The sequence below is a fragment of the Pistacia vera genome, unplaced genomic scaffold (genome assembly GCF_008641045.1).
Source record: "Pistacia vera cultivar Batoury unplaced genomic scaffold, PisVer_v2 Contig35, whole genome shotgun sequence".
In the NCBI taxonomy this organism is placed as follows: domain Eukaryota; kingdom Viridiplantae; phylum Streptophyta; class Magnoliopsida; order Sapindales; family Anacardiaceae; genus Pistacia; species Pistacia vera.
This window is the reverse complement of record NW_022196168.1, coordinates 169,489-182,500: the sequence shown is the minus strand read 5'-3', so window position 1 is coordinate 182,500 and position 13,012 is coordinate 169,489. Positions and strand designations below refer to the sequence as shown.

General features: G+C 34.1%; 1 protein-coding gene, 1 long non-coding RNA gene and 1 pseudogene across 4 annotated transcripts; 1 reads left to right on the top strand and 2 right to left on the bottom strand.

Annotated features, from left to right (window-relative positions):
• Nucleotides 1-29: 29 nt before the first annotated feature.
• Nucleotides 30-2,283, bottom strand: LOC116139269 (annotated as a pseudogene).
• Nucleotides 2,284-5,399: 3,116 nt separating this feature from the next.
• On the top strand, nucleotides 5,400-6,924 carry LOC116139238. 2 transcript variants are annotated; one of them, XR_004129425.1, is made up of 5 exons: nucleotides 5,400-5,646; nucleotides 5,714-5,762; nucleotides 6,057-6,155; nucleotides 6,243-6,326; nucleotides 6,561-6,924. It is a non-coding gene; the product is annotated as an uncharacterized LOC116139238 (long non-coding RNA). The 2 variants fall into 2 exon arrangements; XR_004129424.1 differs by having other exon boundaries at nucleotides 5,400-5,762.
• A 3,159-nt stretch (nucleotides 6,925-10,083) lies between these two features.
• LOC116139330 (APETALA2-like protein 2) lies at nucleotides 10,084-13,012 on the bottom strand. Of its 2 annotated transcripts, XM_031425009.1 has the most exons (10): nucleotides 12,204-13,012; nucleotides 12,090-12,115; nucleotides 11,914-11,944; nucleotides 11,736-11,823; nucleotides 11,496-11,641; nucleotides 11,251-11,295; nucleotides 11,043-11,146; nucleotides 10,824-10,948; nucleotides 10,607-10,732; nucleotides 10,084-10,501 (listed from the first exon to the last, which is right to left on the bottom strand). In XM_031425009.1, exons 1-10 carry the CDS (start codon nucleotides 12,752-12,754, stop codon nucleotides 10,229-10,231), a joined length of 1,515 nt encoding a protein of 504 aa, XP_031280869.1. In that variant the 5' UTR covers nucleotides 12,755-13,012; the 3' UTR covers nucleotides 10,084-10,228. The 2 variants fall into 2 exon arrangements, with proteins under 2 accessions (XP_031280869.1, XP_031280870.1); XM_031425010.1 differs by lacking the exon at nucleotides 11,251-11,295.

Sequence of the window (13,012 nt, the reverse complement as noted above, 5' to 3'; positions counted from 1 at the left end):
TAAAATACCCTTTCTGTTACCAAAAATATCTATATAAAAATACAGTTAAAATATAAAAATCTCATTCGTGTAGGAAAACTAGCAGAACTGCTTTGAGTAGATTGGCTATGCCTGATTCCACCCCTCTCCACAACCTTTTCCCGCATAAGTGAGGCAAGTTCGAACTTTATCTCTAAAGCTATACGCATAAATATTGCTGCATACAAACCAAGAACAGATGTCCTTGCACCCTCAACGGCCAGTAGAGTTGTTAGCTTCTTGTCTTCCTCTTCAAATCCGCCAACAACACTATCTTCCATGACGCTTTTGATTCGGACCTGACCCTCCAACAAATATATCACAGGAAAGAGAGCCACAAGAGAAGCAAATATCCATGGCAGGAGTTTTGTGCTCGAAGCAGATGGGAAATGGGTGAAAACGACAAAGACAGAGGTGCCAACCATGGTTACACAAATGAGTGCATGCAGGACAGGAGCCTGAAGGAAAAACTCAGCAGATATGTAGATACCGAGAGCAATTCCCATAGCAATGGAGTAAAATGTTCTCAACTCTACAATGTACTTGATGGGTATGACAGATGTCACAGCTGCTAGAGTCAGCAATATTGCAACAATAAGCAGCCAAGATGGCCATGAAGTCATAGATGGAAATGTCATCAGCAGATTGACGGGCAGCTTTAATAAAGTCAGAACGGTAAGTCCATGATAATGGAATCGGAGGCTGCATTAGAACAAATAGGAGACCAGTTGCCACCACCAGCACTAAGCATCTCTTGGCAGTCTGCAAAAGAAAGAAAAGAAAAAGTAATTAGTCAACTAATCTGTGTACAGAAAACTCATGAATCTGGTGTGAGCAATACAAGAACACTTTTTCATCAAGCTGATGAGGATTAATTATTATTCACTTTATAGTAATCTTTCCTCCATGTAGTACCGCAAATTCATTAACATGTCATGATTTCTCCCAGAGTTCAAATACTTACTCAGACATTATTATAAGAACAACATTATGAACTAGCTACTGCATTGGTAATTTATTGCATCACACCCACAATCCAAAAAAGGGTCATTTTCTGATTGTAAACATACCAGGACATGAGAGAAGTGTAGAGCAACTATGGGCACACAAGCCAATCCTGTCAAAATGATACAGTGACCCAAAAGTAAACCATCAGATGGAGGTCTTCCATTCCACCATTGCAGGGCTTCAAAAATTGTCTCCCAGCAGAACCACACCGATAAAGCCACCACAGTTGCATGGGCATAACCTTGCCAAGCTTTCATCTTTGAGGCCCTTTTTGACCTATCCCTGCAAAGTTCAAAATGTGAAGTAATAAGCAAAATCAACCCTAGTAAGAAGAACTATCCCAAAACAAAAACGAACCACAAAGAAAAATGAAGTACATACTTGTAAAGAAGCAATGGAGGAGAAACAGCTAACAAAAGTACCCGTCACCCAGACAACAGACTTCGAAGTAATGAAAAGCATAGCAAGCTTTGAAGAATAGAGGCAACTCAAAACCCAAACCGCTTTTGGTCCAATTCACTGATCCACAGACAGTCTTCTCACTATGGCCAAACCTACTAAAGTTGTCATAATGACCATGTAACTAGGATACATCACCTCATCCTCCATCCCATAGTAGTACATGCTAGAGTAATTATAAAAACGATCCTCAATATGGCATAGCAGCAAGGCATGACTAATCAAACCAACCTCTGTCAAGATATGCAATTTTGACGGTAGGAGAGCTAAACCAGGAATAGCCATGGCCAGGATAATATCCGCAACAATGAGTTTACAAAAGGATTTTAAAGACATGCCTGCCAACCATATATTTAGATCCCAGAAATTGTGAACCACAAACCAAGTGACCATCAAGCTCCCCAGCAGACAAAATGCGAAGTAGGATGGCAAGGATTTCTTTGTTAAAAAACGAGCCAGATACCGAAGGCTGTGGAATCAGCTGCAAAATAAAGATAAATGACATTCTAGTTTTCAGAACATTCAAATCAAAGTTTCTTTTAATTTAACGAAACAAAATTCAATAACAAAATCAAAACGGTTAGTAAACACTGAGTAGATACAGGAGACACATTAAATAGCATAGGGCTTAATTCAAAACACATCCCACAAGAATTTTTTTATGGTAGGTGAAATCTACAAGCAAAGTTTAGGCGAGCACAGTATGAACATAATAAAAACTCAGATCAAGTGCAGCACAAAAAGAAATTCAAGAAGACTCAATGGATTATACCCAGTGCATAAATGTGGAACTGCCATGTACCTAAAGATTATGCATCCTTTAAAGTAGACACTCAAACCATTCCTATATATCTACCTCTTTCATACAATTAATGTACATGGGAATGATCGATGAGGCCACATTTTTCACACAGTTTTAACATTATTCTTACACAAATGGATCAAAACAATTTGGATGGTTAGGATTAAATATAGTATACAAAATTAATGTTCTTTGGAAATACACTATGGTATAAGCAACATCAACCGTCTAAATTACTTGTATCCAACGGTACAAGAATAGGGTAAGAAATCGTGAAAAAATTGTTGTGTCATCTATATTAACCGTATTAGATAGTTTCTAAGATCATGGCATGTAAACATTAAAATCTTTACATATTGAACTTCATATCCTTCATGTAAACATTATGTTGTGGTGAATTGAATTCATGTGTTGGTTTGGATCCTTCATCTTTTCCTGAAAGACAAATAGTTTTCAGATTAGCAAGAGGTTTGGCATCGCTCCCTTTAGTGATAGAATTCAAGATATTGAAATTTTCTTTATTTGTTTTTGCATAAGTTAGACATGGATTTTGAGAAAATTTCATTTTATTTACAATTTTGAGTTTAAATATTTTTATGAAATGTTCAAATAAGACATTTCTGCTTTACAAGTTGTTATAGTAATCTGAGACTGTTCTTCTCTTTGACATCATATGCTTGAACATAAAAAGAACTTGCTCTTGATTTCCTTGTCATTTGCTTTACAAGTTGTTATACTACTCTCTTTGGAATGAATGAAATAAACCCAAAACTAGCTACCTTTATATAAGATTTTCCAAGTAGATCCGATGATCCAAATTCTTACATATCCGTTGAGATAGACCAGGATTTAGTGTACCGGCAATAGAATAGTCTTATTCTGTTGCTTTTTCGGTGAAGGAATATTTTGGAAGCCTTTAGAGATATTCTCTAATATATTCCTTAATATTTTTGGTCAAAGATGCGCGTTTGCATCATCGTCTGTCCTGGAAGGATCAGAATCTTCCCCTCTATTAGAATTGGGTTGAATCACTAGATTCCTACACCTATTTTTGCAGCAAAAGGGCGCTTGCCCGGCAGTCAAATGTGGCTTTCCTAAGTTAGATATGGCTTTGGTATTGATATTTGAGAAGGATTTCTATATTTATTAGGAGTATATAGTTGTAGTTTCCTATTTTGTTTTATAGATAAGGCCTTAAGTTATAATTTTTGAAGGAGTAAAGTATGAAATAATACGATGAACAAATGGTCTTCTCCAAAACTCCTGAAACCCAAAAGTTGCAAACCCAGTAGCTATAAAATCATAATTTAACCTCACGGTGCCTTACTACAGAGTAATACTATATATACAATATTTTTATATAATATGATGTGACAAAAGATGATTAGATAAAAAATTATTTTTAATTTAAAATCAGTCATTTATCACGTCATATTGTATAAGAAATATTATTATACCTTTACCGAAATAACAAAAATCTTTCTATCAGTTACTTAAGTGTTAGCAAAATGTAAATTGTTATGAGTTAATAAATATTACTAAACTAAATTTTTCTTTTATCGTTTATTTTAATACATAAAACTTAATAGTACCATGATTTCTGTTATTTCAAAAACATTAGAAAGATTAATGTCATTAACTTTAAAATAAAATACAAAAGCAACTTGAATGTACATTTATGTAGATGGAAAAGGATTGAAATTGTAAAATAAATCAAAGTTATCCTATGCGTCTAAAAGTCTTTGGTAGAGGCTGCCTTCTTATTTAAGTTATGACTAGAGGGGTGAAACAAGTTTTTAGATAAGTATTACTTAAATAAAATAAATATATATTTGCAAAAATATATATAAGAACGATAAGGTATAGAAATCAAACAAAATGATGAATATTACCCAATCCTAGTCCCTAAGAATTAAGTCACAACCTTCCAACGTTAGAATAAATTTTAAGGAATATTACAAAAACTTGGGCTTCGTTTGTTTCACTTTTGGGAATACTATTATTAGTATTCCCAAAAAAGTTAAACAGTAAAATGTTATTATTCCCAAAATATTATTTTATATTTTTTAATTTCTTTTAAACCTTCTAAATTTGTTAATTTAACTAAACACCCCCAAATATTTTTTTTAGAAATTACAAAAACACTCTGACCACCCTCCGGCAATGGTGGCCGGCTGTCCATATTTAATGGGTGGGTTGGGAGTGTTTTATTTAACTTTTAATATTTTATTATAGGGGTGTTTAGTAATTAAACAAACACAGGGATTTTTTTGTTAATTTCCAAATGCTACATCGTAATACCCGCCCAATTTAACTTTTTTTAAAATATTATTCTAAAAACTATCAAAATAATGAACCAAACGGACATGTTTGAGTTAAAAACAAAATTCCCTTGAGCTTTCAAAAATAGCAATTATCCCCCTATTGTTAAATTGCCATTACAAAATTTATGTTATACTAAACAATTAAAGGAAATAAACGTATTTACATATAATTTAATAATTAAAATAGATAATAAACAAAAAATATGAGTTTTTAGTAAATCCATTCACTTAATTAAACCTAGGTGCGATGGGGTTAAGGTGATGGGTTTCAACTACTGAGTTTGTAGCGTTTTTTTTTTTTTTTGTTTTACTGGGGGTGTTTAGGTCAGCTTACACTCATTTCAAACTAATTCTCTGAGACCCTGGAACTATCGGTTGGATAAGAGTTTTAATGACTATCTCTATTAGTAATTGAAGAAAGACTCGAACTTAAGACTTTTTAAGTAATACACTCAAAAGTCTCTATCAAATCACTCGATCAGAGGTAGTTGAGTTTGTAGCTAATGGGTTTGCAATTTCTGGGATTGGGGTATCTTTTTTTTTTTTTTAAATAAGCATATTTAAGCACTGTTTTTGTGTGGTTCTTTGGGTAGGAAATGGTTACTATTCGTAACTCTGGTTTATGAATTGTAATTATTTTTATTGATTTTTTTCTGGGGTATATTTGGAATTTTAGTGGTGTCATGGTAGGGTTGGGGCGACGAAAATGGGTGATGTTGACAGTGTTACACGTTGTAAGGCATACTCATATTCATCCGAGGATTTCTGTTACTTCGAACGGAGCTTCCTTATTAATTACAGCAATTCTTCTGATGTTTCTCACTCCCCTTGCTTTGATCAAATCCCACTTATTCGACTAGACCTGCTGTTGATCGTCTAGTCATCATCGTTCTTGATGCCCTCAGGTATTTCTTCAATTCACTCTCTCGCTTCTATTTTTCTAACCTAATGTTTTCTTTTTTCAGATTTGATTTCGTTGATCCCACTCCCAGTTCATTTTTTCAAAGGTCCATTCAACTGCATTTTCCAATGGAGGTACTTTTAGTTTATTTTTCATGTATTACTCAGACACTGTTGTAGCTAAAAGCCCTTTTTGTTGTAGTGATAGCTTCGGTGCTCCAGCCATTGTTGAGGATAACTTCATACATCAGGTTCGTTGCTCTTCTCTCTTACCTTTATTCCCTTTGGTAAATGTAATCACAGAAGAATTGAAGGTCCAGGGAAATCAGTAAACTTTCATCATAACAATATTGCACAAATGCAGTTGGCACATGTCTTTTCTTCCATAGCTAACATTCATCCATTAACAGATACTTTTTTAGTAATTTAAGTGGAATGATGGGGCTAAGTGCCTGTTATTTACCCTTGTTCTTATTTTCATGCAAGTCATATCACTTTTTACTTCCATGAAAATTCATTCATCTAATTTATCGATTCACTTGCAGTTGGAAAGCGGCTAGTGATGATGGGGGGGTACAGTTGTTTCCTAATCATTTCAAAAAATCTTATCCTTGCCCTCTTTCAATGTTAAAGATCTTCATACGGTATGCTGTTTAAGGTTTTTGTTTGCATCCAAAATTGAATAAGCCTTTTTTCCATGGTCAAAGTTTTGATGGCATTTTCTGTTTCAGGTGGGCAATGTATGTATTGAGCACCTATTTCTGTCTTTGTATGAAGAAGATTGGGATGTCCTTATTGCACATTTTCTTGGTGTGGTATGATTCGGAAGCTTTTTTTTGTCTCCCATAACCAATGGACTATAGAAATACAAAGTAAAGAAGAAAAAAATCTACAATTCCACTTGTTGAAAGCAAATATAACTAGTCGGTGTTGTCGCATATCTCCTCCCCCAATTGTTTTAATCTCTTCACAATAATGGCATTTTTACTATTTATATCTCTAATAATGTGCATAAAATTATCATATTTGTTCCTTGCTGCAATGTGCAGGCTGTATCGGAGAATTTAGTTTTAATTATTTTGCTTCAGAAAGTGATAAGAAGCCAGTCAGAACCAGGTGGCATACATGAGAATACTTTCCTTCTTGTGATGGGTGATCATGGTGGGGGTACTGCTGATTCTATAACGCCTATTTTCTTCATCTGTTGTCCTCATTGTTTTCTTTCTAGTATAGAAATATGAGATAGTTTCCAATTAAACTGAGGAAAGAACAAGCATATATATAGTCATTAGAAATACAAGCATAATACCAAATTTATTTCACAAGATGAAGAATCAAGTTCAAATGGTATGGAGGATGGAGGCTGTTTAAAGCTCATACCGAAAATTGATGCAACATACCATTCAAGTTAGAATGACCGAGGAATAATATACCAAGTCAAGTTTTAATCAAAAGCAAGATAAATATCCCACCTCTTCAGCAGTATGGGTGTAACAGTGTTCCATTCTAAAACTACAAGACTGCGTCTGGTTAGACGGCATTTACATTACCATGTTTACCTGTTAAGTAATATAAGATTCTTGTAATCCTTCAAAACAAATAGTAATTACTGTTGATTATATAAGTGATAATCTAAATACCACAATTTTCTTAGGTATTCTAAGATTAGTTGGTAATATTAATTTTGTTATAATTTTATCCCTAACGAGTAAAATTTTAGACAATAATACCCTCATTTTGAAAACAATTTACAAGAATATTCATGGACTATTGTATCCTTATACACATTATTTTTAGGACATTATTACCCTTACACTTCCATCGAATTACCCAAGGCAGATGGCAGAATCTAGCCAGCGACGACTATGGTCGAAACGGCGCACGATTGATCAGATCAACCAACTGTACGCTAATCTGGCCGAAAACGGCTAAATCTATTATGCCCGTTTTCAACCACATTTGTGGTCGTTAACGGTCAGATCGACGCTCAGTTGGCCATATCCAACTAGTTATGCACTGTTCAGGCTACTGTCGACCGCAACCAGTAGTGGCTTGGGTGAATGGTGGTGATTTTATTAAAATTTATACTTTAATTGTGGTTGGGGTGTTTTAGCAAAAGCTCAAATGTAGGGGGTTAAAAGAAATTGTTTAGATAATAATAATATTATTATTACTATTATATTTAAAAATAAGGACAATTTAGTAATCTATATTACATATCCATCAATTTATTATAATCTAACGAAACACTTCTAATATAACATTCTTAATAATCTTCAAGGTAATCTATTTTCTCGTTAATATAACATTCACAGTAATACAACATTCCCTGAACTGAACACACCCTAAGAGTGTAAGTGTTTTATTCTAAATCATGTGGATCTTTTGTTCTTTCACTAAACCTCACGGGTGTACATGTAAAAACCTTAGAAAAGTATGGGTGGGTTAGTTATTAATTATTGGATTTTTTTTTTTTCATTATTGATTTTGTATAAGAATACAAAAACAAACATTAGATTTGTAATGTTTTTATTATTACAAACTTTACTTTCGATATGAATATAAAATATTTATCACCATTTTATTTTGCCAAGTATCTAAATTAATTGAGAAATGATCACATTATATTAAACTCTCCTTGTTAAGAAATTAATTGACACATAATAATTTATAGATTTTTTTTTTTTTTTTTCATTCCTCTACATACAAGACATACTTATGAAAGTCATAGTCTATAAATCAAACAGCCTAATCCAATCGGATATTAACATGCTTTATCCTGAAGACACACCCTCAATATACCAGTAGGGCAAGCAGACAACCAATTCAAAGGCAGAGAATCTGAAACTGCTAACCTTGCATCTTCATGCACTAACATATTAGCTTTTCTATCGATCCGCTGAAAAAATACCATTGAAAATACATAATAAGATAAATCCCAGTTAACTTTTTGGACCAATTTGGCCCAAACCAGCTATTTCTGTAACTTCTCTTGGCCCATTTGGGGCAGAATTGAGGCCCATGGGCTTGTTCATCAAGGCAAATCTACTTCTTTACTGGCTTAAATTTGATTTTCATATGTCAGAAAAAATAATGACATATCCCTAAATTTTAATATTGTTATTTGATACCTTCAGGTTACGATTTGTTGGTGGATCCAATTTAAGAGATTGGAAAAATGAAGTTACTGCACTTATGATTCATGACTTAAATATTAAATTGCCTAAGCCTAACAAACATGCCAACCTTTAATAGGATTAATTAATTTATATCCTTAAAAATATCGATACAAATTGATACAATTTTATTAATTTGGTTTAGGTCGGGTTGAAATAGATAGGGTCGGATCCGTGTCACCTAGCTCGGTTCACTAAAACTTGCCAAAATTTACCAATTTTGCATGAAGAAAATGAAGAAGAAGATGTGTTGCCCATTTTGCATGATAATAATAACACAAGTGGAGATATATATATTGACGTTAATCTTGGAAATGATATAGATTCTTAATTTTATGATTAATTTTGATTATGTAAAACCACAATTTAAAGCCAATAGTATCATAAAATTTGTTAATTAATCTTAGAGATGATATTAATTTTTAGAAATTTTGTATTATTATATTTTTTTTTTTTGGGAAAAGGAGTATCCTACAATACAATACATGATTTAAAAAATTAGGTTTTTAATACACGATACGATACAAGATTTGACAACCATGATTCGGATTAATTTGTGTACACCTCAACTAATCTCGAGGGCTCTGAAACTGTTGGTCGAGCAAGAACCCAAACCTCTATTAGCTTCTAGGAGAGACTCGAACTTAGGAATTCATAGAACCTCTTTTTGCTCTTTTACCATCTAACCACCCTTCAATATTACCCTTTTGACTCTAGAAAATGGATAAAAATTTAACAAAAATGAAAGTTTAGATGAATATGATATTAATTTTCAAACTTTAATATTGACCAACAAACGTGTACCACACAAGTCACAACTATGAATTACTTTAATTACCAAAATGACCCACTATGAAAAACTGAAAGAATAAGGGAAAGATTTTATCAGTCCTCTTAAGTCATTTTCAATTAATTGTTTTTGATAATCCAAAAATGGAAATAGTAAATGGCCTCACCTTTGAATTGAAGAAGTGATAAGAAAGAAGGGTGTAAGGGAGAATAAGTTAAAGACAGATTTTTGTGGTGGAAAAACATTGAAACTAGTAGACAAATTTTCAGAATCAACTAGATAAGACTTCAAAACTAGCAACTCCTTCCTTTTATGGAAGTCTTACGTTCATATTTGAACAACCCTAATCAGATTTGGAAGTTTCTGTGTACACCCGCATCTTGACTGGAAGTTTGAGTCTGTTTTCATCCTTTTCCCAAAATGGGTTGTTTTCAAATTATATAACAAAAATGTCTTTGATTTTGACTCTACAAAATAAGCTTTGAAAAGGGTTAACGTTTTTGCAAGAATAATCAGAATATTTTGCAGAGCGCAAGAACATTTATTAAAGGAAGTTTCACAAACATTACAATAAATAGAAATCTGTGCTTACACTCAGAAATAAATTTAAATACAATTTACAGTTTACAGGAATACTCTATAATTGTTGCAGTTTCGAATCCCGCTCAGAGCTCACCTAACTTTCCAGGGAGCAGAATGACAAATTGTTGGACTGATTTTGAGTAACAGATTTGTTTTTTGTTTTGGCTCTTTAATTTTTGTGATTGAAATAATGGGATGTGGTTATGGTGGATGATGTTGTTGGTGTGGGAAGCTGAAACATGTTGCGGACAGGATTTATTTGTTGCTGGTGGAGTTGAAGAGTAGCTGAATTCGTGCTAGTAGTAGTGGAAGAGAATCCTGATGATGCTGCGATTGATAACACTGGCATTGGAGCTACATTGCCATGGCCGTGCATTTGCCATGCCCAGTTTGTGAATCTCGGTGAAGATACAGAATGAACCCTCTTCTCTATATTCTTATCCTGCTATGGCCAAGTGACATTATAATTTATTCAATCAGTAAAAACCATTGAATCGGATTAAATTTTTAAGTGTATGATTTCGAACTTTGGCGAGAGATATGATACCTCATAATTTGGAAGTAAAAGAGGATATACGCCCGCAAATGTTGAAGGATGTTTGGGTGGCATTGTTAGAGCATGAGGATGTTGTTGTAGTTGCATTCCAACAGAGGCATATGCAGAGCTTTCAAGCTGTGTCAATGGAATCCGCAACAAAAATGATCAAAGATTTGATCAATCAACACAAAACTGATTTCAAAGTTAGGGATAGAATGTTAATTACCACTAGCCTTTCTTTGTTTGGCATTTCTCGAGCGCCGCCACATCCAAAATGGAAATTCCCAGAATTGTCATTTCCATTTGAAGACGTAGCAATTCCAAGGGTCAAGTCTAGATTGTGGTCACTGCCTGCAATTCAAACAATAAGAAAATTCACTTTTTTTCACAAGAATATGTATCAATCAGGAACTTAAAAAATTATGCAGAAATTTTTTTGTAGTACCTCCATTGTTGGAATCTAAAATCATTTCCTCTTCATAAGAACTTGGTTCAAAATTGGTTACTGCATCCCTTCCATGATATCTGATGGCAGCTTTGTCATAGGCCCTGCATTCATAGAACAAAATTTTAGACTTCTTCTACAACTAACTTTCTTTTTTCTCTTAAACTGAATTATTCTGAAGAAGAAAGAATTCAATGATCGCTAAGACCTTGCAGCTTCTACTTCCTTGTCGAATAAGCCAAGATAAATATACCTGCGAGCATGCATCATAATTTTTCAAAAGGAGAGATGCCAGCCTAACAACTTCTCTTTAGATTTTACCATGACTTAGTCAGATATTGTAACACAACGTACACAAAATTTCAATCACTAAGATCACATATCTAACACTAGAATAAAATTATAAATGAAATTCAAGTTTCATCAGTTGATGGGTTAATTCAATATTCTTACTTCTTTCCAAGAAGCTGACCCATTCTAGCTTCCCATCTCCCACATTTGTGCAAGGTTACACCTCTGTATCTTGATGTCCCTCTGGAAAATCCGGAGCTTTCGCGACGAAGAACAAGCACAAATTCTTCTTTTGCTAGATGCTTGGTCTGCAGATGGATCAATCAAAATTACAAATAATTAATATGCAATACACATATGGGGTGAATAATAATTAATATCAAGTGATTATTATTAATTTACCTGTTTCATGTCTTCATCATAATCACTGACATCAAAATTGAGATCAGCATCAACGCCACGGAACTTAATTGCAGCCTTATCATATGCCCTGAAATTACAAGATCCATGTTTAGAAAAGCATGATAATTAAGGTTAGCTTCTCATAATCAAAAGGCATAGAAAAAGAAAAGATTCCCACCTTGCAGCAGCATGAGCTGTGTCAAATCCACCTGACAAAGTAAAAAAGGGAAATTCAACAAGAAATTAATCACCCTCAACTACCATAATTATCACTGATCTTTTATTTTATTTATTTTTCTTTTAAAAAAAAAAAGGAAAAGAAAATCATCAAGAGATCATCTTCTTAGTTCTTACCCAAATATACTTGCTTTCCACAATCCCTGCACAGATCATTGAAGAAAACACATTAACAAAAGTAGATATATTAGAAAAAATTTCTTTTAAATGAACCCATGAAATCTTTATTACCATATGTGTGATTCCCAACGGCTGGTTCTGCGATAAAATGTCACGCCGCGGTACTGTGAGCTTCTAGACCGAGGGCCTCGCCGGCTCTTTCGAACTTGTTGTTGCTTTTGCTGCACGACTTTCAGTTCTTGCTCTCCACTGGAATCAACGTGAGATAAATTTAGCCACGTTTGAGGCCTTACCCTGGACTTCACCGCACCGAATTCAGCTTCTGCACCTGCTTTTTCTCCGATGACCGGGAAAAGTTGCTGCGTGACGAGAGCTTTTGAGGAAGTAGTAGTGGTGGTGTTGTCATCAACTTGGATTATGACGTTCTTTTGTTTGTCTTTCTTCACGATGTCGAAGATCAATGCGGAGGAAGAGTTGTTCGAGGAGTTCTCATCTCCGGCATTGGCTTGCGGCTCTTCACAGTTGATGATGGAGGAGTTCGAGGTTCCGGAATCTTCATGGCCGAGATGTTTCTCAGCTGCATCTATTATCATCTTTTTGTCGTCATCGCAAAACGACGACGATTCACACGAAACAACGTCAAGATTAAGATCCAACATCATGAATTACAAATATTCAAGTTGCCTGTTTATAAGGGAAAATCAAAACTCATTTGGTAGAGTTAAAGTTTTTTTTTTTTTTTTTTCGCGTAACGGTTGAAGGTTGAAGAAGAAGAAAACCTTAAAAGAATGCACTTGTAAAGTAAAGAGAAAGGGAGAGATGATGAAGGAAATTAATGAAACGGGGCGAGTGTCAGGTTTGTGTGGACAAATGGAGAAGAGAGAGAAATGGCCTGCAGAGATAAAGAGAGACAGACAGAG

Excerpts from the sequence above, each read along its gene's own strand:
- LOC116139330 (XM_031425009.1), bottom strand. The coding sequence starts at position 12,754 with ATGATGTTGGATCTTAATCTTGACGTTGTTTCGTGTGAATCGTCGTCG. Across the intron at positions 12,116-12,203 it reads CGTTGGGAATCACACATATG|GGATTGTGGAAAGCAAGTAT; the intron begins GTAATAAAGATT and ends TGATCTGTGCAG. Across the intron at positions 11,642-11,735 it reads ATGATGAAGACATGAAACAG|ACCAAGCATCTAGCAAAAGA; the intron begins GTAAATTAATAA and ends ATCCATCTGCAG.